We start from the raw sequence: 22,498 nt of genomic DNA, 5'->3' as shown, positions 1-22,498 counted from the left end.
GAAGAATACAGAGAAAACAAAGAGAAAGAAAAGTAGTAGCACTAGTTGAGAAAAGAAAATGTCTTTGCTGACTGCTCACACTGGCTTTGCACACTGCTGCTTTAAATCCACTCTCTGTTGTCTTGTAAACCTAGCAATTAAGAGATTTCTCCCAAACAAATATGATCTTCAGCAGAAAAGTAATAAAGCAGGCACAGATACATTTTACTGTTCAATTACCTTCTGAAACTGTTTTCATAATATGAAGAAAACACATTAAGAGACTTCTTGTTTCTGCTTGATCTAATTTGTCAAAACGAAGAGCTGATCCAATCAGAGACAATGGCCTTACAATCTGTTGTAGCAAAACATGGAGAGCCTCGATAAATGAATTTTACCTCCAAAATGCACTTTATATATATCACTTTGGTTTTATATATATATATATATCAGTTTGGTCTAGAGCAGACATGTCAAACACAAGGCCCGGGGGACGGATGCGGCCCGCGAAGTAGTTTCATGTGGCCCACGAAGCCATTCTGGAAACAGTGAGGGAACGGCCCCTTCTGCCTTGGCCTTGGCCCTGGCCCAGGCCAGCCGGGAGCCAATGTACAATTTTGTGGTGGCCATCTATGCTGAAATGCATTCAGTCTTAGCTCCACAAGGCCATCTGGAAACAGCGAGGAACCAGTCCCTGCCGCGTCGGCCCCACCCCCTGGGTGCATGCTGGGGAGGTGTCACCCTTTGTGAGGAATGAAGAAATGCACCATCGCCTAAAAGTGGCCAGCAAATGGCCCTTGCCTACTTCACATATCTGGCTTGATGGGCTCTGGAGGAGGGGTTTCAGCAGGCAGTGGGGCAAATGATGTAGAGCTGGCCATATCCACCCAGTAGACCACACTCACTCCATCCACGCCCACCCAGTAGGCCGCACCCATCCTGGCCACACCCACCCGGCCCCCCAAGGGCAACCGCAATGCTGATGCAGCCCTCAATGAAATTGAGTTTGACACCCCTGGTCTAGAGGTTAAGGCACCAGGCTAGAAACCTGGAGACTGTGAGTTCTAGTCCTGCCTTAGGAAATGAAAGCCAGCTGAATGACTTTAGGCCAGTCACTCTCTTTCAACCCAACTCACCTCACAAGGTATTGTTGTGAAAAAAATAGAAAGAGGAGGAATATACGCTTGCTGCCTTAAGTATTTATAAAATAAAGGTGGGATATAAATAAATAAAATAAAAAACGTAAAATAAAATAATTGTAGCATCATGTGAACCAGAGGCAGCTGCATTAGAAAGTTGCCGTCAAGTGCTGCATGAACGGCTCCACATGCTCTGAATCATCTTTCCCCATTAAAATCTGAAGTATTATGCTGTCCTAATTTATAGACATACATACCTTCTCACAGGCTTCATTTATTTCACTGTTCTTTTCATTGGTACTTGGGTTAGAGTCAAGACTTCCAAGGGAACCTCTGGAGTCAGCACGGTTTGCTGCAGGAATAACTATTGATGAAAAAGCTGGAAACAAAAGCCACAACGAATGTGCTAAAATGATGCTTATGGACACGACAATTAAGCAGGATGAACACCAAAAAACAGTATGTAACATTGACCAGACACTGTTAAGAAAAGCTACACTTCAGTTAATGAGGATGCTGGATGGTTATGAGCTAAGTGCATGAAACAGAGTAAGATATAACGACAAATGCAATGATACATATTTTGCTATAGATGGCGTTAGACACAATCTCATACATGATGGACCAAAAGCCATAGAAGTAGAAACATTTATTGAGGATGCAATTAGTATTACATCTTGAAATGCAACTGAACAGTATACAGTACAAACTTTACTCTACTAATGAACTTTGTGAACTTTTGTGATACAAACAAATCTGTCTATACCCCAAAGTTGGGAGAAGGCAGGAAAGGTCCAGCTTCCAGTACTTATACAGGTATCCAGAAACCAATCCTCTTTTATCCTCTCCCAACTTCCACCACATTCCCTCCTGTCACCATCCAAAGCCCACTGAACCACTTTTCCAGGAAGGTGGAAAAATGGACTGTTTCAACTCTGGAGGATGAGTCTACAACATTACTGTCAGGTTTTACAATGCCATAATCCATTCACTGAACATGTTTTTTTTATACTTGGTGGACTCACAAACAAAATAGGCTTACAACAGACTTTTGGAACCTAATCTGCTTTTAAGTAGAGTACTGTCTTATTTGTATTCTATAAATTGGGTTAGATTTTGTACACATATACATCTGTGTGCACATCTAAAATACTGATATCCTATCATTTAGTAGAAAGTCTCTTACAACTAATACGAGGACAATGAAATCAAATTATAAAAATGCTGTAGGAATAGTATATATAAATGAATGATTGCTGTGCTAGTTCAAGGGAGATCACATTTCTTTTCTTTTCATTTTCTTTTCTAGTTATAACATTTTTAAAAATTAAACTTAACATGTCTTCCCTACTCTCTTCTAAGAAGAATTTATTTCAGATTACACTCTTGCTAGAAATATTAGAAGATAATTTAAATGTAAGAAATTGGTAATAATAAAACTTGCAATAGAACAAAACAGATAGTTATTTTTATGTAAATGCTTTCATACCTGCAATTGAATTAAGAACATCTTTGGAGAAAGAAGTATCAACTGAATTTGCATGTTTCATTGTTGTCTGACTCTGAAATCCTACAGTGGTGCTCAAATCATCTCTAGATCCCTGGATTTCAATGACAGCCAGAGAACAAATGTGAGTATTAAATCAATGTTCAAAATCTGTCACTTATTGCTAGTTTTATAATTACATACCCACTGCTTTGACATTGGCATAGAATCACAGTTTTTGCCTTTTGCAGCCTAACAACAAGATTTGTTCTCTTAACCATCATCACCACCACACATTAATCTATTTCTGCTTGATCTAATTTATCAAATTTAATAAATTTCTTTTCCAAAACAAATTAATTTAAGAAAATATTCTCCCTCCATGCCTTCCTATAATTCTAAACCAATCTTAAGGTGGTAATCTTAATGTATCAGGTAAGGAAAGGCAGATTTTTAGTGAATCAATAAGGGAGACAACTTTAGTTGCAGATGGGAGACCAATACTGAAACTAACCTGTTTATGGCCACCTAGTAAGCTTGTAAGTGATAAGAAGTTCAAACTGGGTATTCTTTGTCTCAAAATTATTAATTACAATGGATTTATTTTAGGTATGCTTTTAATCTGAATCTATGGATTTTTTTTCCTTCATAGACAATAAGTCCAGCAGTATACCTAATTCAAGTGACTTTAAACTAATATGCTTTTATCATACTCTATTTACTGATAAATTAATCTAAACTAATCTAGTCTAAGAATAATTAAAAAATGTTAGCAGTATAGGTTTAAGAAAAATTAAATTACTATGGCCCATTACTGGAACCCACCTGATTAGATGTATTTATATTGAATAAAAACATATCTTTCAGATATATCCTTGGCATATTGTCCAAAAGCATCCCATAAAGAGGCATATACAAGGTTGCTATTTTTGCCTGCTTCTCCTGCAGAAAAGACATTCAAAGAAGATGGCTCAGTACAGACGACTGAATGGTCTATTCCATCAAGGTAAAAAGTTAAACATTCATACCGGATCGCTATATCGATCATCAAATGAATGTTTTGCCATCAGATTTTTGAGCATGGCTAGGGCCATGTGTCTGATATCCTGGTCTTCTTGGAGTGCGAACCCAACCTCTCGAAGAAGTAATCCAATTAAAAAATGCTTCCGGCAAAATTCATTTGTCACAATATATTCAGGAACATCTGGATTAAGACAGTCAAGAAAGTTGTGTGTTTAAAACTTGCCATATATGTGCTTCATTAAATTATTCATTAAATTATTGACATATATTAAGAAGAGACATATAATTAATTGAGATTTAAATGATTCAAGTAACAAATTTTAGAAAGACAATTACACTCTTGTAGAACTCATTGTTTTAATTGGTAAGTCTGCTAATGTTAAGTTATAAATCAGTAGTAACTTTTGTTAATCTGTACCTGATGTATTATAGTAATATTTTCTTTAGTAGTTGGCAAGGGGAAGTAGATTTTGAACTTATTGCTGAGTGAGAAAGTATAGTTCAGAGAACTTTAGCTGCCTAAAAATAACAACAACTGTAAGTTTTCTATTCTTCTTTTAGAGAACCTTCAATTAATGTGATGTATATTATTACTCCAAACATGTCTGCCAGTCAAAGTTGTGGAAGAATGATTACACTTCAAACGGGTTCACTGCAGAGTAGTAGATAATTTTTAAAATGCTAGAAATGGAATTTGATAATGCCACATTTAATAACTAAGACGCAAAATGTACTTGGATGAATGCATACCTGATGCATGAAACTGCTGGGTTGTTTCTGATGGTGTGATTGGATCTTGAATGGTTTGGTAGAAATATGTAGAAAAGGGAAGAAAAAAAAGACATGTTGGTACATTTAGATAAATGACATTGTTAATTGTAAAGGTATAATTTTACAGTTGTCATATTCATCCATCCACGTTTCTTAAAATACATACTGATCAGAAATAGTATTTTTAGATTGGCTATTTTGAGATCAGCTCCAATCATTCTGGATGCTGAGCTTTTTTAAAGGATGGGATTATTTTATCTTTCTATGGACATTGCACAGTGGTCTGTGTGAAACTGGTAGTGTAAAAGTATTATAAATAAAGCAAACAAATACTTAAGACTCAACAGGACCACTGAAATAATCCTTCCCTGTTAATCTAGGTAGGGACAAATGATACTGCAGAGAGCTATTACAAGCATATCAGTGTGAACACTGAAAGTCTAGGAAGGACCCGCTTCCAGGCCATGGAAGGAATTTGGAAAGAGAAACAAGTATATTGTAAGTAACTATTCGAAATACAATCATAAATACAAATATAAATGGTGACAGTGGGAGACCATTTCTATCCATGCTCTAAATTAATTGAATTGTTAACTAAACCAGGGGTCCCCAACCTTGTCGACTTTAAGATTTGTGGACTTCAACTCCCAGAATTCCTCAGCCAACTTTGCTGACTGAGGTATTCTGGAAGTTGAAGTCCACAAGTCTTAAAGTTGCCAAGGTTGGGGACCCTGATAAACAATTAACTAAAGTGTTGGCATGGAATCAGCTGCACATCAAAGAACTAGTAAAAATATGTTTAGCAAAAGTATGGTGGACTTCATCTATAGCATCTTAAACTGAATCTGAAGGGACTGTGTGGCAAAAAAATGGAAGAAGAACCACACATAGAGACTTATGCATAGAGAAGAAACAGAGGGTATTGTAATTGGACAAAGTAAACCAAGAATGAAAAATCAGAAAGAATATTTGGTCTTAAAGTTCACACCCATTCTCCTTTCTGCTCATGACAGAAAATAAGATTAATGACTTAAGAAGAATGAAGACCAGTTGAGATAGCTATAATAACTGAAAATTAGCTGCCTTACTGAAAAGAACATTTGGATTAAACATGTGGAAAATCAAATAAATTGATTTATTGACTAATATTGCTCACCCAACCATGAGGAAGATAAGGATGAGGCTTCTTTAAAACAAATTGCAAATATTTTTAAGAGGCCTAAAGTAAAAGTAGTAATGACTTTATTGATTATAAGCATTTGCATGCCACAATTCCTGGTGGTTTACACCATAAGCCAAAGCAAAGTAAATATAAATATAAAGCAGCTGAAGTAAAGAAACCAATTTCTGAATAGTGGCCCAACTCACCATTAACTGCCACCTAATAAAACAATTTTATAGATTTGTAGAAAGTTAATGAGAAGAAGATGAGACCAATAGACAATTAATCAGTGGGATGAGTTGCTCCAGAAGTTGCTCCAACACTGGAGATTTTAAGAAGAAATTGGGAACCATTTGTTTGAAATGGTACAGGGCTTCCTGGCTCAGCAGGGGGTTGGACTAGAAGACCTCCAAGGTCCCTTCTAACTCTGTTATTCTGTTAACCACTGCATCCAGCACAGAGAAAGTTTCTCCTCTTTTAAATCTAAGGTCCCTCATTCATTTGATTGGAAAGAGAAAAATTTTAGTAATGAAATGTAAAGTTTTCAATTTCAAACTACCTTTTATTTTGGTGCTATAAAAATGTTGTTCGGCAATTTTTAAATTCATGATTCATAATTCATGCATTTTTGCTGGGTTTTTTTAAAAAACCCTAAAAAAAGAATAACTTAGTTACTAAAATAACATTTACTTATATTTACAATTGTAGTAACCAATATTCAATTTTTTTTAGGAAATGTGAAATTTGCATGCCAACCTTAAATGTATTTATAGAATACAAAACCCTAATATTTTTGTGAGATTTATTACTAAGTATATATGCTTAAAATTTTATGCAGTTTCTTTTGTTTTATAATAAATATTACTGTATATAAAACCATAAATGCTTACCTGGAATGTTTGCAGACTTCAGGGGTAGGCAGAGAGGAATGAAGTGTTCATAGTTACATACTTCTTCAAGAAAATCAAATTTATACTGGAACAAAATCTGAAAGTTTGAGATGATTATCAGATGATTTATCTTCATTTATTGCATGCATGTACATTCATTAATCTATCTGCATAATTACATGAAATATTGGTTATGCAGGTTAATGAATGTACATATTTATTTATATCAGCGTGAAAGTATTTTTTTCATATAAGAGGAAAAAATGTTTTTAAAAAAAAAATTATACAGTTGATTGTAGCAATATTAAACTAATAAAGGGAAAGGGAATCAAATAGATAAATAATCGCTTAGATTAATTTGAATAAGAAATGCATGCTTTTCTTCACTAAAGGGCTGCTAAATGTGCAAGCAACAAACAAATTCCAATGAAGAGATCCACATTTTCACTGAGAAACATATAATTTGATAGACTGATTTTTTATTTTTTGTAAGGGCATAACTAAACAAAATCAGCTGCGCATTATGGGGAAGCAGTATATTACAAAGATTTTTTTTTCTGTTAACTACTTTGTAAAGTGATAAAAAAACTTTTATCCAACAAAAGGAAACAAATATTCTGAGAAAACCTATTCTTTTTTACTGATTCTGACAATTTTTAAAGTAAAAGGAGAAGTCAGCATAATTGGAAACATACATTACTTTATTTACCTTGTCATCACCTGGTCCAAACATGCTTATATAGTTATTGATTAATTTAAATACAAATCCACGATCCATAAATGTGAAACATCGCTAAGAGAAAAAAAATGAAATGATTATAATTATTTCCCTAAGAAAAGACTTTTAATAATAGAAAAAAGTTAATAAGGGATTAATATCATCCTGGCAAACTGGCAATAAATCATGAAGATCAAATGTGAACGTCAAATACTCAACTCAATAGTTTTTTGATTAATCTAAATGTCAATTTATATCAGTGGCAATATGAAATTAAAAGATTTTGTATTGTTTTGAATAAATAACCGGTGTAAAGCATACCTTCTAGAAAACTTACTGAAGATGTAAATATGTTCAAATAAAACAGTTCCTATTTGTGAAAAACAAGTTGTATTTCTTAAATTTTTGGCTATTAAATGCATTCTTCCCTTCTGCAAATCTAAAAATTGAATAGCAATCCTTTATTAATTAACAATGTTGTAGTTTTTTAATAAAGAGTTATCTTCTTTATTATAAAGAGGGTGACTACTGTATATTCTTTTTTGGTGAAAAAGTATTCAAATGTTTCTTCTTTTATTTTGGTTATGAACTTTCATCACTGCCATGCCCAGTCTTCATCAGTGTAGAAGAATCACATAATTAATGTTTTGTGTTATGCCAACAGCAAAAAGAAATATTTACTGTGAAAATGATTGCAAGGTTTGTGCATCCTGCAAGGTACAAATAGGTTAATGGTTATTTATACTAAATTCACCTTACCTTCAGAAACCTTCCAACGCTGTGGCTTGCATTCTTTGTCTCTTCAAAAGCTTCTCTGTGTTTCCAAATAACATGATCTGATATGTTCATTACAAGTTTATCTAGTTCAGTTTTGTATGATTCTGGAAACCTCTGAGCACGAGTAATCTGGTGGGACAGCAGATGGCTTCTTCAAAATAAGAAACTGATCTAGACAACGCTCAATATTTGAAAATGTTTCATTTCCCTCTCTACACAATGAAATTGGAGGAGTTAGTGAAAATGCTCCTGACTAAGTGATAAGAGGCATCATTCTGATGAACAGTTTAATGATGATGGCATTTATTTATTCAGAAAATGTATTTGGCACTTAACGTCTTAATGGCACTGGATGCTTACAAAGTATAGTGATAACATTCAACTAAGCCTCAATTAAAATGTTACCATTAAAACCAGACGTAGGAAAATAAATGCAATTTGAGAAATGTCTTAATACGGTATGTAGCCAGGGGATCAATTTCAATTCCAGTGGCAATTTCTTTCAAGGCTACATCATGGGGAAAGCCAAATCACTATTGAAATGATTAATTGGTGACCTAAAGTGCTGCACAGATTGTATGAGATAGGCAGCCTTATAAACAGTTGTTCTAAATTTTATTTTGAGATCTTTAGGTCCAATACTGTTCAGAACAAATTTCTTGTACGGATAAATTGCAGTGATGTAACTGCAGAAGCATTTATTAACAATAACCAGCTGCAGAAACTTTCCCCTCTCTTCAGACCCTCTGTGCTTGCACCATGTTGGTCACTCGCACATTCCATACACCCTCCATGTCATTGCTGTCATGCATACCTTCCCAACATGCACTGCACTTTTGCACACACACGCCATACCATACTCTACTGCACCCCCTCACACCGGCCTTTGGATGAGTAAAATATTTTAAAATAAGAACATGTTTAAATATTGATAACATTTATTATATAATGCATATAGCATGGAGTCTTACCTGTACTCTCTTTGTATAAACCAAATGCTGTGCCATTGATTTTAATATAATTGCAAAAAAGAACCAGGTGTGCTAAAATAAATAAATAAATATATATTATTTTTCTTTTATATTAACTTTGCACTTTTTTTTTTTTTTACAAAAAGCTCCCCAAAAGTGAGCTTTTCCATATGTGCTGTGACTACCGTTTCTATAAAACCTAAGCAATGTGGCTAAAATTTTCTAGAGGTGTATTTCCCAAATATTTGGAAGGCATAAGATTAGACAAGAAAGAACTGAATTCTAATATATGGAGAAACCTGGGCCACTTCTGGATAGACTCTCTGTAATTAGATACAGTAATTTATAACTATTGCTTTTTTACTTCTACAAGTAGTCTTGAAAAGCTGCTTCTCTGGTCTTGAAGAACCCACCAGAATAGCTTGGCAATGGCAAGGGACTAAGTGAGGAATTAATAAATTCATTGTTTCTCTTTTTCCAATTGGAATTTATATATCAATCTCATTTAACTCTTAAAAACTAAGAAGTCCATCCATATGTGAAACAGAAAATCTGAATTCAATTTATGAAATTCTTTACTCAGACAAAACCAAACCATTCTTCTCTCTGCACTTTAGTGCTGAATTGGTAACCATTTATAAGGAACATCCCTTATCAATCTGTTAGCAAGGAGTTGCAGGACTGTGATGCATTTGCCAATGTAGGTGCCCTTCAGCAACATCACCATATTCTTGCTTTTAAGTCCTAATATTTCAGTTCAGGCTCTCATATTAACTTCTTAACTGTTCTGCTAAGCAATGCTTTCCCCAAGCTACAGGGACAACAAAGTGACATTATAACATAAGAACATATAGCAAAACAGAGTCAGTTTAATGTAGTGAATAAGGTACCAAGCTAGAAAGCAGAGACCGTGAGTTTTAATCCTATGTGAAGCACAAAGCCAGCTGAGTGACCTTCGGCCAGTCTCTCAACCCTGGGAATGAAGCATTGACAAAATATTCCCCCCCTTAAAAAAAAATGCCTTGAAAACTCCAAAGACTAGTCCAGGTAGTCACCAGGAGTCAAAAACTAACACAAAGGAACAACAACAACAACAACAACAAAAAGTGAGAAAAGCAACAATCTATGAAAGCTTTCCTGACATTTTTTGCTCATGAATAAGAATAAATTTCACCTTCAGAACAAGCTTCACAGTCCTTTGATCATTTGACTGCAACAGATCAGTCATACTCTTGGCCAGTTCTTCATGAACAGTCCGTTCTTCAAATGTCTTAGTTTTGAATACATACTAAAAGTACAATATAAAATGCAGGAAAAAAGTTAATAGCAAGAATATTAGGTCTCACTGACTCCATGCAACACAGATACTGTAATTTACATTGTATGGTACCTGACAGTTATAGAGCCGATGCAATGAAAATATTTATGATGCAAGACTATTAATCTTTTGCATCTAGCCTTCTATTGATTTGAATGCAATGAAATTAAGGAACTATAGTTTGCATGCAATCTTCTACTTGACCATTCAGAAGTACATCTCTTTAAGAATAATGAACTCATTCCCAAGTCTGCATCACTTGCCTGAAAATAGGTCCTTCTGAATTCAGTGAGATATATTTCTGATTAAATAAGTACGAGATTGTGTTATGAGCTTTTCACATTATGCAGAAAGGTGCGGTGTATACCAGAATCAAAAAATATATCTCAGGCAGCAAATACTCTAACCTGTCAACAAATGTTTAGCAGTATGATCATGACTCTATAGCAGTGTTTCTCAATCTTGGCCTTTTAAGATGTGTGGATTTCAACTCCCAGAATTTCCCAGCCTCTTAACACTGCTGTATGGGCACCAATTCCTATTCCATTTTTATATTAAAGTTTATTACCACAATCGTTATATTTGATAAGTTCAAATTTTCACAGGAAAATTTCTTTGCCATTATTTTTGTGTTTGCTTACTTACAGAAATCAAAAGGTTTTTTAAATAAAACATTCAACACTTTTCTAATGAGGCAGAATACATCGTGGGATGTGGGAAAAATACATATAAATATTGAAACATTATTCCTGCCAGCATGGAAGTATTAGCATCTGCAGTTATCTTGCACATGCATCATTCTTTTGCTCTAAACATCAGCCAATCTGGAAATGTATGAAATGTGATCTTATTCTTGAATGTAGGACGACTAAGCAAACCAATCACTCAACCCATGCTATTTTGAATGTATTAATAAGAGAATACATTTAGGGACAGCTAGTTAAGCACTCACACAATCTAGTTTGTTTATACATGTAAAGCATTGTCCACAACATTTTTTGGATTTTCATCAGCATTACCCCAAAAATAATCTTGCTATGAATGGGACTTGTAAGTAAGAATTATGTGCTACATATATTTTGAAGTAGCATTAATTTTTTTCTCCTCTTAAGAAAGATACAGAGAAAAATGTTCTTGAATGAAACTTGGTGCTACAACAAGTGCAAGGTGTTGCTTCTGTCTCATTCATGGTGACGAGAGACATTCAACACATGACATGATGCCATCATGCAGAATGACAAGATCATGCTTTGCTTGGGAGAGGAGAAATGTAGATTTGAATCCAGCAGCATTCTTAATTCTTCTGGGACATCAAATTTAATCTAGAGTGCATTACTACTATCACTACTACAACCTCTGTAGAGTTCAAACACATTTACTGTAAAAATACCTCTGTTTATTATTTTCGCATAGAGAGAGAGCATGATGGCTAAAATTGAGAGGTTTTCTCAAAGCAGCTTAGATTCACCATCAGTATTCCTTAATCTAAACATGTTAAGATACTTCAACTGTGTTATAATATACTTCGTAACTTCTGAAATGCACTAGATTCAAGAAATAATAATACATATTAACATTCTTCAGAATACTGTTTAACTTTAGGATAGCTATCGTTTAAATTCTTCCTCTCTCTCATGAATGGTAATTTTCTTATTTTTTTCTTGATATATTATAGCTCTGTGCTGTAATTGTTTGATTACAAAATTTTCAAAAGCTACAGGGATTACAATTTAAGGTTGATTAATTGTTGCTAATTTTCTTCCCGAGAGGCATTTTGCATGTACATACATACAAACTGAAGTGTTAAAATAGAATAAAAATGAAAATTAACTTTTTAAAGCTATAGTCAGTTGCTTGGGAGAAGGCCTACTGAATTGAGTGAGACTTATTTCCCAATATAATATGATTAGAATTTCTTTATGCAAAAAGCACAATGGGAGTTGTTTTATTGCAATAAAGATGTAGCCATTAGTTTATTACAAATTCAATTTATGTTATGACATTTAGATTGTAGAAAATGTAAAAGGATGTATATTCTGATAATTAACATTCATGTTGACTTATATATGTCCATTTCTCCACTAGCAATCTACAGCATCTTCATAGCAGTCCCCAAGGAAAGCATGAAAAGCTCATATTCATTTTTTTGCTATTTTGGTACAAAGATTCTAGAAAAAACTATACAATAAAAAACAAGTGGAAAAATGAAGTGTTGGACAGTCAGTAAATTTCACAGTAACCAGCACTCAAAAATAATTCTCCAAATCATATTATTATAAAGCTGTTATCATTCTTACGTGTTTTAAATTGTAAAGTGACACACATATGCTTATGGCTAAAATGGAGCATTATCAGATGATGAATTGCAGGGATCAAACAGGTTATACAGTACAGCTAGAACATCTAGCAACATCTTCTGAAACAGTATATTTAAATGAAGGCATTTCACACGTTCACTTAAAGTAACAAAGCATAAATTAATTGAGCAATGTATCTGGAGCCATGTACATGCATCTCTGATTCATTCATGTCATTATTGATATTATTCCTCAATTCTCCATAATATTTTCTCTGTTGAGCAAATTTACTTATAGTTTGAATAAGTGTAGAAGAGGCTCGACAGTACCTGAGTAGTTAAGTTACTATAATTATGTATAAGAGATTATATATGGAAATATCTTACTTGACTGTGTTCTTCTAGACAAATGGATCTAAAATTCCATTTTTCAGACAACAATTTATTTATTTATTTATTTATTGAATTTATATACCGCCCTATCTCCCTTACGGGACTCAGGGCGGTGAACAGGCGATAATAAAAACCATGATAAATATAGGCAGTTCTAAAATCAAATTAAATAACGGGCCTGTTCTAAAAACACACCCATACAAAAACCCCCACTAAAACATAAACTACGCCAGGCCGGCCGCACGGAATAGATGGGCCTTCAGGGCTCGGCGAAAAAGGCGCAGGTCTGCAACTGTACGTAGGTCGGGGGGTAGGTCATTCCAGAGGGCAGGAGCTGCCACAGAGAAGGCTCTCCCCCTGGGGGTCGCCAGCCGGCATTGTCTGGCCGACGGCACCCTAAGGAGGCCCTCTCTGTGGGAGNAGCGTCACGATCCAGAAAGGGGCGCAACTGGCGTATCAGGCGAACCTGATGAAAAGCCCCCCTGGCCACGGCTGTCATATGGTCGTCTAAAGACAGCCGAGTATCCAGGAGGACGCCCAAGTTGCGGGCCCTCTCCGCGGGGGCTAATGACTCGCCCCCGATAGCCAGGGATGGAGCCAACTGGCTATGTCGTGACGCCAGAAACCACAGCCACTCGGTCTTCAATATCAATTGAAACCTGTTTTTCTTTTTTGTAAGTAGAAACCAAAGTACTATGTATACTTTTGATAAAAAATACCAAAACAGAAAATATTCATATATTTAATTTTCATCATTAATCTTATCTTTATTCTCTGCTAAGTGTCACTATTTAAATAGAATCTGCATTCCGTAGTTCAAAATTATTGCCTTTTGTCATATCTGTTTGTAATTATTGGTAAGCCAGAGCATACAGAATGTTACAAGCACAATTAAATGTACTCTTTTAATCATAAAGAGAGAAATTCAATGTATCCCATCCATTACAAATTCTATTTGAATACCCAGCTGTATATATGACAGCGGAAATCTCCATTCCTATCATAACTCCAGTCCCCCATGCAAAATCTGCTTTAAAAATTGGGAGTTATTTAGGATCAGAGTTTGAAGTATAAAAATGGTTGCATTAGTATTTTGACATCAAAAAGGGTGAGCAAATATTTGAGTTTGTATAAATTGAAATAATCTCAAAAATTATTAAAATTATTTTAAATGTATTGTAATTAAATGCAATTCTGAAATTATGGATATCAATAACTTCATCCTTTTCCCTTTTAATGTCATATCCAATGATAACAAATTAATTTAAAAATATTGATGAGCTTTATTTTTTAATCTGATCTAGCAAAACAAAGACATTGTCTTAATCTGTTTTAGGTTTTTCCCTCCTTAAAATTAACAAATTTGCTTTGTTTCTTTCAATGTGCAAAGTATGCAAAATATTTTAGTAGCTTCTGAGGACTAGTTCAAAGGGCATTTTTACTGGTACTGCATACAAGATATATATTTTAAAGTATTTATAACTAATCTTACCACACATTCATTCAGTACAATGAAGCATTTAGAGTGAAAACTGAATGGAAAGAAACAGAACAAGCAGTGCCAATTCACAAATATGTGCAAAATGTCATGCTGGAAGATTAAAAATGTTCCACATACCATGAACAGGTACAAAACCACTGCAATTTAGACAATAAAAAAGTTCTTGAGAAAATAATAAAAAGCTAAAAAATATTATGCACAAGCTATTTGAAAGCACACAGAAAAATTCCCAACAATGCTCTCTTTATTACAAACTACTGCTGATGTTCACTAGCAATCTTATTGTTTCATGTAAACTGTTGTAAGAGAATCAGCTGATAAATTACCCTGGGTAGTTAACAGTGGCAGTTAACACATAATGCTTTGCCAAGATGACATTAAAATTAATCCTGGAATAAATCTGAAATTTTATAAAGATGTCAGAACAGGTTAAATATTCTTACCTTTATATATGATTGAATATAGTGATCTAATTTTTCTTCATGGAACTTGGCCACAATATCAGTAAAGACCCTGTATTGATTGAGCAGATAAAAAAGATGGCAGTTTCATTTAACAAATAATACAACTAAATGTAAGCAAGTCTATTTAAATTAGTTGTTGTTATTATTATTATTTTAAAAAGTGGCCCTATTTTACAGTCTAAATGCACAGAATGTTTCCAAATGATGTGTAAGAGCCTTGGGTTCTAGGTATTTGCCTTTCCTTCTTGGGTGTTGAATTATGCAGTGTATGTTATTCTCTAAGCAGAGTAATCTAATGGTTAAAGTTCTAGTGTAGGAGTGGGAGATCTGAATTAGGAGTTCTAATCCTGATTTAGGCACAGCAGCTTGCTGGATTTCTTTGTCCCAGTCATTCTCCCTCACTTCTAGAAACAATAAACCAGTTCTAAACAATACTTCCAAGAAAACTGCATAGATTTGCCCAGGGATATGCCAGGATTAAAGACTGACTTAAAGTCCCATAAACACATTCACATAAAGGCTACTCTGCTGCTTCAAACAGATTTCCAAAAAATTCTGGGGTTAACTTTTCTTAATCTTGAAGTTACTGAAGACAAAAGAGAAGTCCATAATCTTAATATACAGAACCCATTTCAAGCTTCAAAATCCATTCTAAAAATATTTGGCCTTTTTAAAAACAAACTTGCCATCTCTCTGAACTTAAAACTTGATTAGTTGGACTATTCTGAAACTTAACTAAATGAATGCTGAAGAAGTCTGTTATATGGAAGACCTGTTTAAAATCACTTGTCACATTCTGATCAAATCTTTTCCTATGCATGAACTTTTTTATGTGATTGAAATCGTTATACAAGCCTAGGAATATCACCCAAACTTTTGAATGTTCTCTTTGAAACCAACACTTAAGGTTAAGATGGTTTGATCACAATTTAACAGATTTCAATAACTGCTTCATAAGGCAAACTAAATGAGAAGAAAAAGAAAGTACAACAACAAATACCTGGTCATAGCAGTTGTTACCTCATCCTCTTTGTTTTGTATAAGAACCCAGAACAGCTGATTCAGAATCACAGGAAGAAAATTCACAATGACATGGATCTTCTCAATTTTAAGTAAATTCTGATTAAGAAATCAAGCATGAAACAGAGAATAATGTTGTACATTTCCATGAATGTTATAAACTCATTTAAATCAGAGGAACCCAGGTGGCAGCATTGAGCTAACCTACACAAAGTCTTGGTAAAGCTAGTAGGCTGGAGGTAGTGATCCTGGACTAAGAGACCACCAGGAAATTCCAGGGGATTAGACTAGTTGGGGATGTTTTAGAAGAAAATAAATGAAATGACAAACCATTTCTATTTTGTTGTCATAAAAATTACATAGAAGTAGTTAATTGTGAATAAAGTCGGACTTGGCGGAGACTTCAAATATATTTCAAACTAATAGCAGTTTAGCCCAAGTTACATATAATTCAACCTTCATTTTAAATAAGAACATGGAGACAGTTACAGAGTTAGAATAGTTAGAATGTACAACATGGATAAGAGATCTGGGTTTGCCCTTGCTTTGATCATACTGCTTTAACTTTACCAGATTTAGACTTCAAATATAATTATTGTAGTTTGTTTTGGGTCAGCAAAGTAGCCATGACCAATGTCTTTGTTAATTTAAATTAATGGAATCTATTTTTTGAGCATTTTTAGGAATTGGAGAGTCTGAAATGGCCTTGGAAGAATACTAGTGGCACTTATTTATGCAATCATAATATCCTTGGCTTTTTAGGTTGCTAATTTCTTTCTAGGCAACATTCAAATGGTGGACAATAGCATTCAAAACTGTTATTGGTTGAGTCTAGGTTACTTTCAGGAATATGTCTTTTGCCACTAAATGGTTTGCTCTCTTAAGAACTGACTATCTGTTAAATATGCAAATAATATCAACAAGTTATATTAGATCGTTCTCTTAGATAGTTTGCTATACATCAAAATCTTATGTTCTGTAAAGTATATTTACAAAGATAATGTTAATATCTGGGTGATTATGGGATAGCAAAAAAATGCTTTTGGGGCCTGCTTCTATTTCAATTTATTATACTGATTGAAAATTGTTTACAGCTATCCTAGGAGACATAATTTCCAAGAGATTACTTGGAACAATACCTATTTGAGCCAGCAGCATATGATAAATTGACCATCTAAGAAGGGTCAACTACTATCAGTTATTTATTTGCTTTGAAAAACCAAAGAATGTAACATAATGGTTTGGGTCTAGTTCTATGATTTGCAGGACTGCACTTTTTGCATACCCTGTTAAATTAAAACATAGAAAAAGGAATCAAGAAGATCTCTTCAGTATGCACCCTTATCTTAAGCTACAATGGCATTGGTTGTATCTTTTAAATCATGATTAGATAAGTAATGCTAAAATTACTGTACACATTATTGTGTAGAATAATATGGATGCAGAGTTCATGATCCAAGAAAAAACAATGCTCAGTCATGACAACAAGAAAAAAAAATCCTTATTAATAAAATAACAAAAATGAAAAAAATATGCAACCCAAATGGTGCTGACTGTTTTTATAATAAACATTTTTCTGGTGATCTATGCTATACTCTGGAATGAGAAATGAGATTTTCTATTTTAAAAGTTCATATTATCAATAATGAACATAGATATATAGAAGTTTGTAAATAACGTTTACATGCTGGGTTTTAGGTTAATGTTTATTTTTATGTTCAGACAGTTTTCTTTTCAGCTCTCTGCACTCTTCAGCAATGTATAATTTAGCATTATACTAACAAATGCACACAATTAAAAAGGAGAATTAAAATATACAATACTCATCCATTAGCACGATCGATACCTACATAATTTCTTATTTAACCTACCTTACAGGAGATGATAAAACTTGAGGTAGGTGGCTGTGAGAAATCTCTTTTTCTTTTCTGGCACTGTAGAAAAAATCTATTCAGATATGGATCCTATAGCAAATGTATATAAAAAAATAGTGTAGTATCAACAAAAGTGGCATGCAGTTCTAAAAAATAACTGTGCAATAATAAGCAGATAATATTAAAAGCAAAATCAGTTCCTTAAGAGACATTTTTCAATAATTCCTTAAAATACATATTTCAACTTTTGGTACAATCTAAGCTTAATTTTCCATTCTTTTTTCCATCAATCAGTCAATATTTAAAAATCCAATGTGGTATTATATCAAAATCTGTACAATAAGAATAATGATGATCTATAGAACAACACTCTGCAGTTTGTCTAAATAGAGTGTTTAGGCTTGTGTTTCAATGAGTTATGTTAAATACTGATCTGAGGCCTGAAATAATAAGGAGCTCCCCTTAGACATATGCCATTGTACATATTTACTTTCTAAAAACATGATCAAAATCTTGCAAGATTTCCAAATCTTGCAAAACTGATTGCTATCAAATGAAGTTTAAGAACACCAAATTCCGAAAGTTGTGAAAGTCAATACTTCCTGAACCTAGATAATATAATGTAATTGTAATTATTATTAAAATAATGGTAGGTTTTTTAAAAATAAATAAATAGGGCAGCTGTGCCATTAAATGAAATTGTACAAGGGCATATAACAAAGGTTATTGACCTTTAGGCTAATCCATCTATTCAGAAGTCTTCAATTCTTTGCAGGATTACTGGATCCTGTTTGTTAAAAAAAACAAATTTTATGAATATTGAAAAGTTAGATAGATTGGAAGCTCTGACAACTGATAATTTTGTCTTTTGTTAGAATTCTAATATATGGCTCCAAAAATATAGCCATGGATTGTTTATTATTTTATTGACATTCTAAATATGACTGTTTTTTGCTGAAAATATCAAATATGCCAGATTTAACCTAAAAGCCTTTATTAAGGTTAGTATGCTGTCAGTATGTTGTTTTGACTATTTAAGGATAATCTGTCCTAAAACTTTCTATAAGTATCACATTGATTGTGATTTCCTATTTCAGAATGGCTAAAGGTAGAAGCCAAAATATTTTATTTCTTTGGAATCCAAATAAAAAATTCTGCATGGCTCTCACACACAGACGTTAACTTTTTTTTTTAGTTTGCATTTCTTTCACTTCTACTTTTTCTCCTTAACATAGACAATGTTTTACCTGAGTGTAAACAGTGGACACAGTAAACAGTGACACTTTGAAGAGTGGCTTTCCTCCATCGACCCACTTAATATCACTTCCACTCTGCTGTGAAAAAAGAAAAAAGTGGAAATGAGTTCTTCTAGCTTATGAACCTATTTTATGCTTAAAATACTAAAAATATTTCAGCACTAACATAGTATCCTCATTAGCATCATAATTTATAGATTGCATTAGTTGTTGTTTCTCTCTCTCTGTATATAGCAGAATATATTTTATTTATTGGGAAGAATTTCACATTTTGTGTAAGGCCATCCTTAATAGCTAGAGTTTTCAAAAGTTCTGTTCAGTGAGAAACCTATTTTTCTTCCAACAAATCACAGTCAAGAAACATATCATGAAATCAAATGCTTTTGCAGTATGGGAATAAACAATGGAGATATGTGTATAATCATACAAATTTTTCTTACCCCAATTCTAACTAGAAAGTCAAATTGCTCAATGCACTACAAATAATAATTCCCTGGGCATTTCAGACCTGCTCCAATTTCTAAAAATGTTCAAAAAATAGATTCCATTACATTGTATGCAAAGTAGATTTGATGGTGCATATGTGCCTAATTCATTCAAACTGAAATCGTGTATTTATTTGCAGATATTGATAACAAACAGCAGTCCATCATGAAGTTACAGAGATGTATTGGTTATAAATAAAAGCTCAATAAAAATAGGTGTCTTCACAATGCCAGTTATTGCCAATGGGCTTGGGGAATCCAGAGTGGGTAGGAGATTGTCAAGTGCCTTGTTTGATTGCTTATTGTCGCCAGGGGTGGGGGGTTATTATTTTTACTCTTTTTATATTGGTTTTTTATTTTTTGTAAGCTGCCTAGAGTCATTGAAAGTAAGTGGCCATATAAATTCTTAAAATAAAATAAAATAATAATCATTGCAAAATATGAAAGAAAATCAAGTAATCTAAACTGCATGAAAAGGGAAGATATTTTCATATAACATTATAAACACTCAGAACAGTATATTTATAAGAAGAGACGTATGTATCAATGCATTTATTTATTTATTGTCAGAAATATTTTTTGCTCAATTCCAATCAAAGAACTCAAATAAGCAAGGATTCAGATATGCACAAAATCCTATGGCTAACATGCTATGTATGTGACAGAGCTTCAGAATAATTTTACACATGACACTTAATGTCATTAACATTAAAGCACAAGATTGCTTTACAAGGAATAAAACAAAGAAGAAGTAAGTAAAACACAACACCTTCCCAACTGCAGGATCCTGAAGATTTAAATAAGAGGGAGGTAGAATGGTTGCCACTGGTATGCTATGTTCTCGAGATATTAGTTGATCATCTTTCAGCAAAGGCAGCCAAGCATATCCCACTGTATTGAAAATAGATGTTAACACTAAAACATTTTGATTTATTTATATAAAGAAATAACAGTTAACAGAAAACAGAATATCTCAAGTGCTTGACCTAGATCAGGGAGAGAAAGTATATAACAATAATACAGACAGTGAGTATTTGAGAAAAAAAAATCCAGTATAGGTACCTGAGGTTTCCAGGGCCTCTTTCTTTTTGGTATTAGCTTTTGCATTTATGTCACAGGTAACATGATAAAATGAAAACAGAATATGATGTTTCTTATGAAGTTTTGTTGGCAGCTCAATTTTTATCTGAAATGTAAAACATTACATCCATCTTAAGTGTTAACTGAATGAAAGCAAAGAGAAGATAGGAGGTCCTAATTCTGATCTTGAACTATTATTATTCTATAGATGCTCTTAAAGGCCAAGAAGATCAAAAGGAATTCATTACAGATAATATATCAGGATTGCCAAGGATAATATATTACCAAGATTAGTTTGGCATAGGAGGGATAGGGAAGGGGAACCTCCTTCCTATGTAATGTGCTTACTTGGGCTTCAAGAAAGGCACCAGTCATGATCCCATAAGTAATGTATTTACTTGGGCTTCAAGAAAAGCACCAGGCATAGTGGAGTATCTGTAGTCAAATAAGAGACTCTGATGGCTTTCAGAGTCACTGCTCTGCAGTAAGTAAGATCCTGTATATTAAACTGAGCTCTTGATATCAAATGGGATTGCTGTTCTGAAATAACCTTAATGCTGTGTAATAACTAGACCTGCTGTCATTGGGTATGAAGACAAGTGGCTTTGGAGTTATGGTTTTTATAAGGAAGCCATGGACTTGACATAGCAGGGATCACAACTTCATAAAATTTTTGTCTTTGGGCAATAGCAATGTCAGCTGCCTATGGGAATCACTCTCTGTAATTGCTCTCCACTAGAGGAAGACAGGATCTGTCCGATCAGCCCATCCCATGTGCCTGATGGAGCCTGGAGGTTTCAAATGGAGTTTGGGCTTGTTCTCAAGTCTCTGATACATAGTGTGAGAGGTCTTGTTCTCTACTTAGAATTGACAGGGAATGGTAGTTATAGCCCCTCTGCCTGTGGATCCTGTGACTCAAAGTCTCTAGAACACTACTTCAGAAAACAGCACTTGTCCTACCAAACACATCTAAGAGCCTTTATTAAGGACTACCTCATGTGAAAATAGTGGCAAAACATAAACATTGTTCAGCTCCTAACACATCTACAAATAATTAGCTGGTAGATCTGTTTAGGGTGGCTCAGATCCTCTTGGGGAGATAAATCCCCGAAGATCAGTGTGAGAAGTATTCAAACCATGTGGTAAATAAAGTTACTTGTATTTGGACTATGGCTCTGCAGCACCTTTGGTATAATCTGTAGTATAACCTGCTAGAATCTCTGGGGAGATTTGAGTCTCTTGGTCTTGAGGAAATGGACAATCCTCAGAACTGTAAGCTCAGTTACCTATATACTAGGCTCATAATCTTGCCTAGGAGGTGAAGTATGGTGAGCACAGGCAATGGGCAGTTGTTCCTTGAGCAAGTATGTGATCCCATCAGCCTTAAGGAACCAGTAATCCAAACCTTGTTCAAGAAATCATCCTATATCTGGATATTTTTTGTCTAGTTTTCAATTTTCTCTTTTAGAGAAAGGTTCTGGAGAAGGTGTTCAGCCTACATTTTCAGAGAGATCTGGAAGATATTGACTATTTGGACTCTAGATGCAGGCCTAGAAATAGTACTGAGACTTCAAAATGGTGATGGTATTCTTGCCGACTTTGATCTAGTAGCAGCTTTTGATAATATTAAATATATCCTTCTGATTTAGGGGTATAGGAATAGAAAGGCATGGTGTTGCAATGCTTCTTTTCCTTCTTCCAAGGTGGTCCATTCACTTCAGTATGTGGAGGAAAAGATCAAATCCTAGGCACCTGGCTTTCAGGTTTACTTAGCACTCTATCTTCTTCCCACTCCTATTTAACATTTACATGAAATCATTGAACTCAACCAGTCCTGGGATTGTATGATTCTGTTCATGGTTGCTTGTTCCCTAGTCCACCCTGTCTGTATAACT

General features: G+C 34.1%; 1 protein-coding gene across 1 annotated transcript in view; it reads right to left on the bottom strand.

Annotated features, from left to right (window-relative positions):
• Window positions 1-20,715, bottom strand: part of DOCK10 (dedicator of cytokinesis 10) — a gene marked incomplete at its 5' end in the record, with an annotated part of 55,432 nt that extends 34,717 nt beyond the window's left edge. The window contains 17 exons of the mRNA XM_029286826.1: window positions 220-334; window positions 1,376-1,497; window positions 2,608-2,719; window positions 3,430-3,546; window positions 3,633-3,808; window positions 4,378-4,422; window positions 6,451-6,547; window positions 7,160-7,243; window positions 7,928-8,074; window positions 8,917-8,988; window positions 10,091-10,204; window positions 14,868-14,937; window positions 15,889-16,007; window positions 17,780-17,872; window positions 19,030-19,116; window positions 20,293-20,414; window positions 20,586-20,715. Coding sequence (XP_029142659.1) covers window positions 220-334; window positions 1,376-1,497; window positions 2,608-2,719; window positions 3,430-3,546; window positions 3,633-3,808; window positions 4,378-4,422; window positions 6,451-6,547; window positions 7,160-7,243; window positions 7,928-8,074; window positions 8,917-8,988; window positions 10,091-10,204; window positions 14,868-14,937; window positions 15,889-16,007; window positions 17,780-17,872; window positions 19,030-19,116; window positions 20,293-20,414; window positions 20,586-20,715 — 1,822 coding nt within the window. The remainder of the gene's footprint in view (window positions 1-219; window positions 335-1,375; window positions 1,498-2,607; window positions 2,720-3,429; window positions 3,547-3,632; window positions 3,809-4,377; window positions 4,423-6,450; window positions 6,548-7,159; window positions 7,244-7,927; window positions 8,075-8,916; window positions 8,989-10,090; window positions 10,205-14,867; window positions 14,938-15,888; window positions 16,008-17,779; window positions 17,873-19,029; window positions 19,117-20,292; window positions 20,415-20,585) is intronic.
• Between the last annotated feature and the right edge of the window lie 1,783 nt (window positions 20,716-22,498).

The sequence above is a fragment of the Protobothrops mucrosquamatus genome, unplaced genomic scaffold, assembly GCF_001527695.2.
Source record: "Protobothrops mucrosquamatus isolate PMUCROS unplaced genomic scaffold, P.Mucros_1.0 scaffold5213, whole genome shotgun sequence".
NCBI classification, from domain to species: Eukaryota; Metazoa; Chordata; class Lepidosauria; order Squamata; family Viperidae; genus Protobothrops; species Protobothrops mucrosquamatus.
The sequence above is the reverse complement of the archived record's forward strand: the minus strand, read 5'-3'. Positions and strand labels throughout refer to the sequence as shown.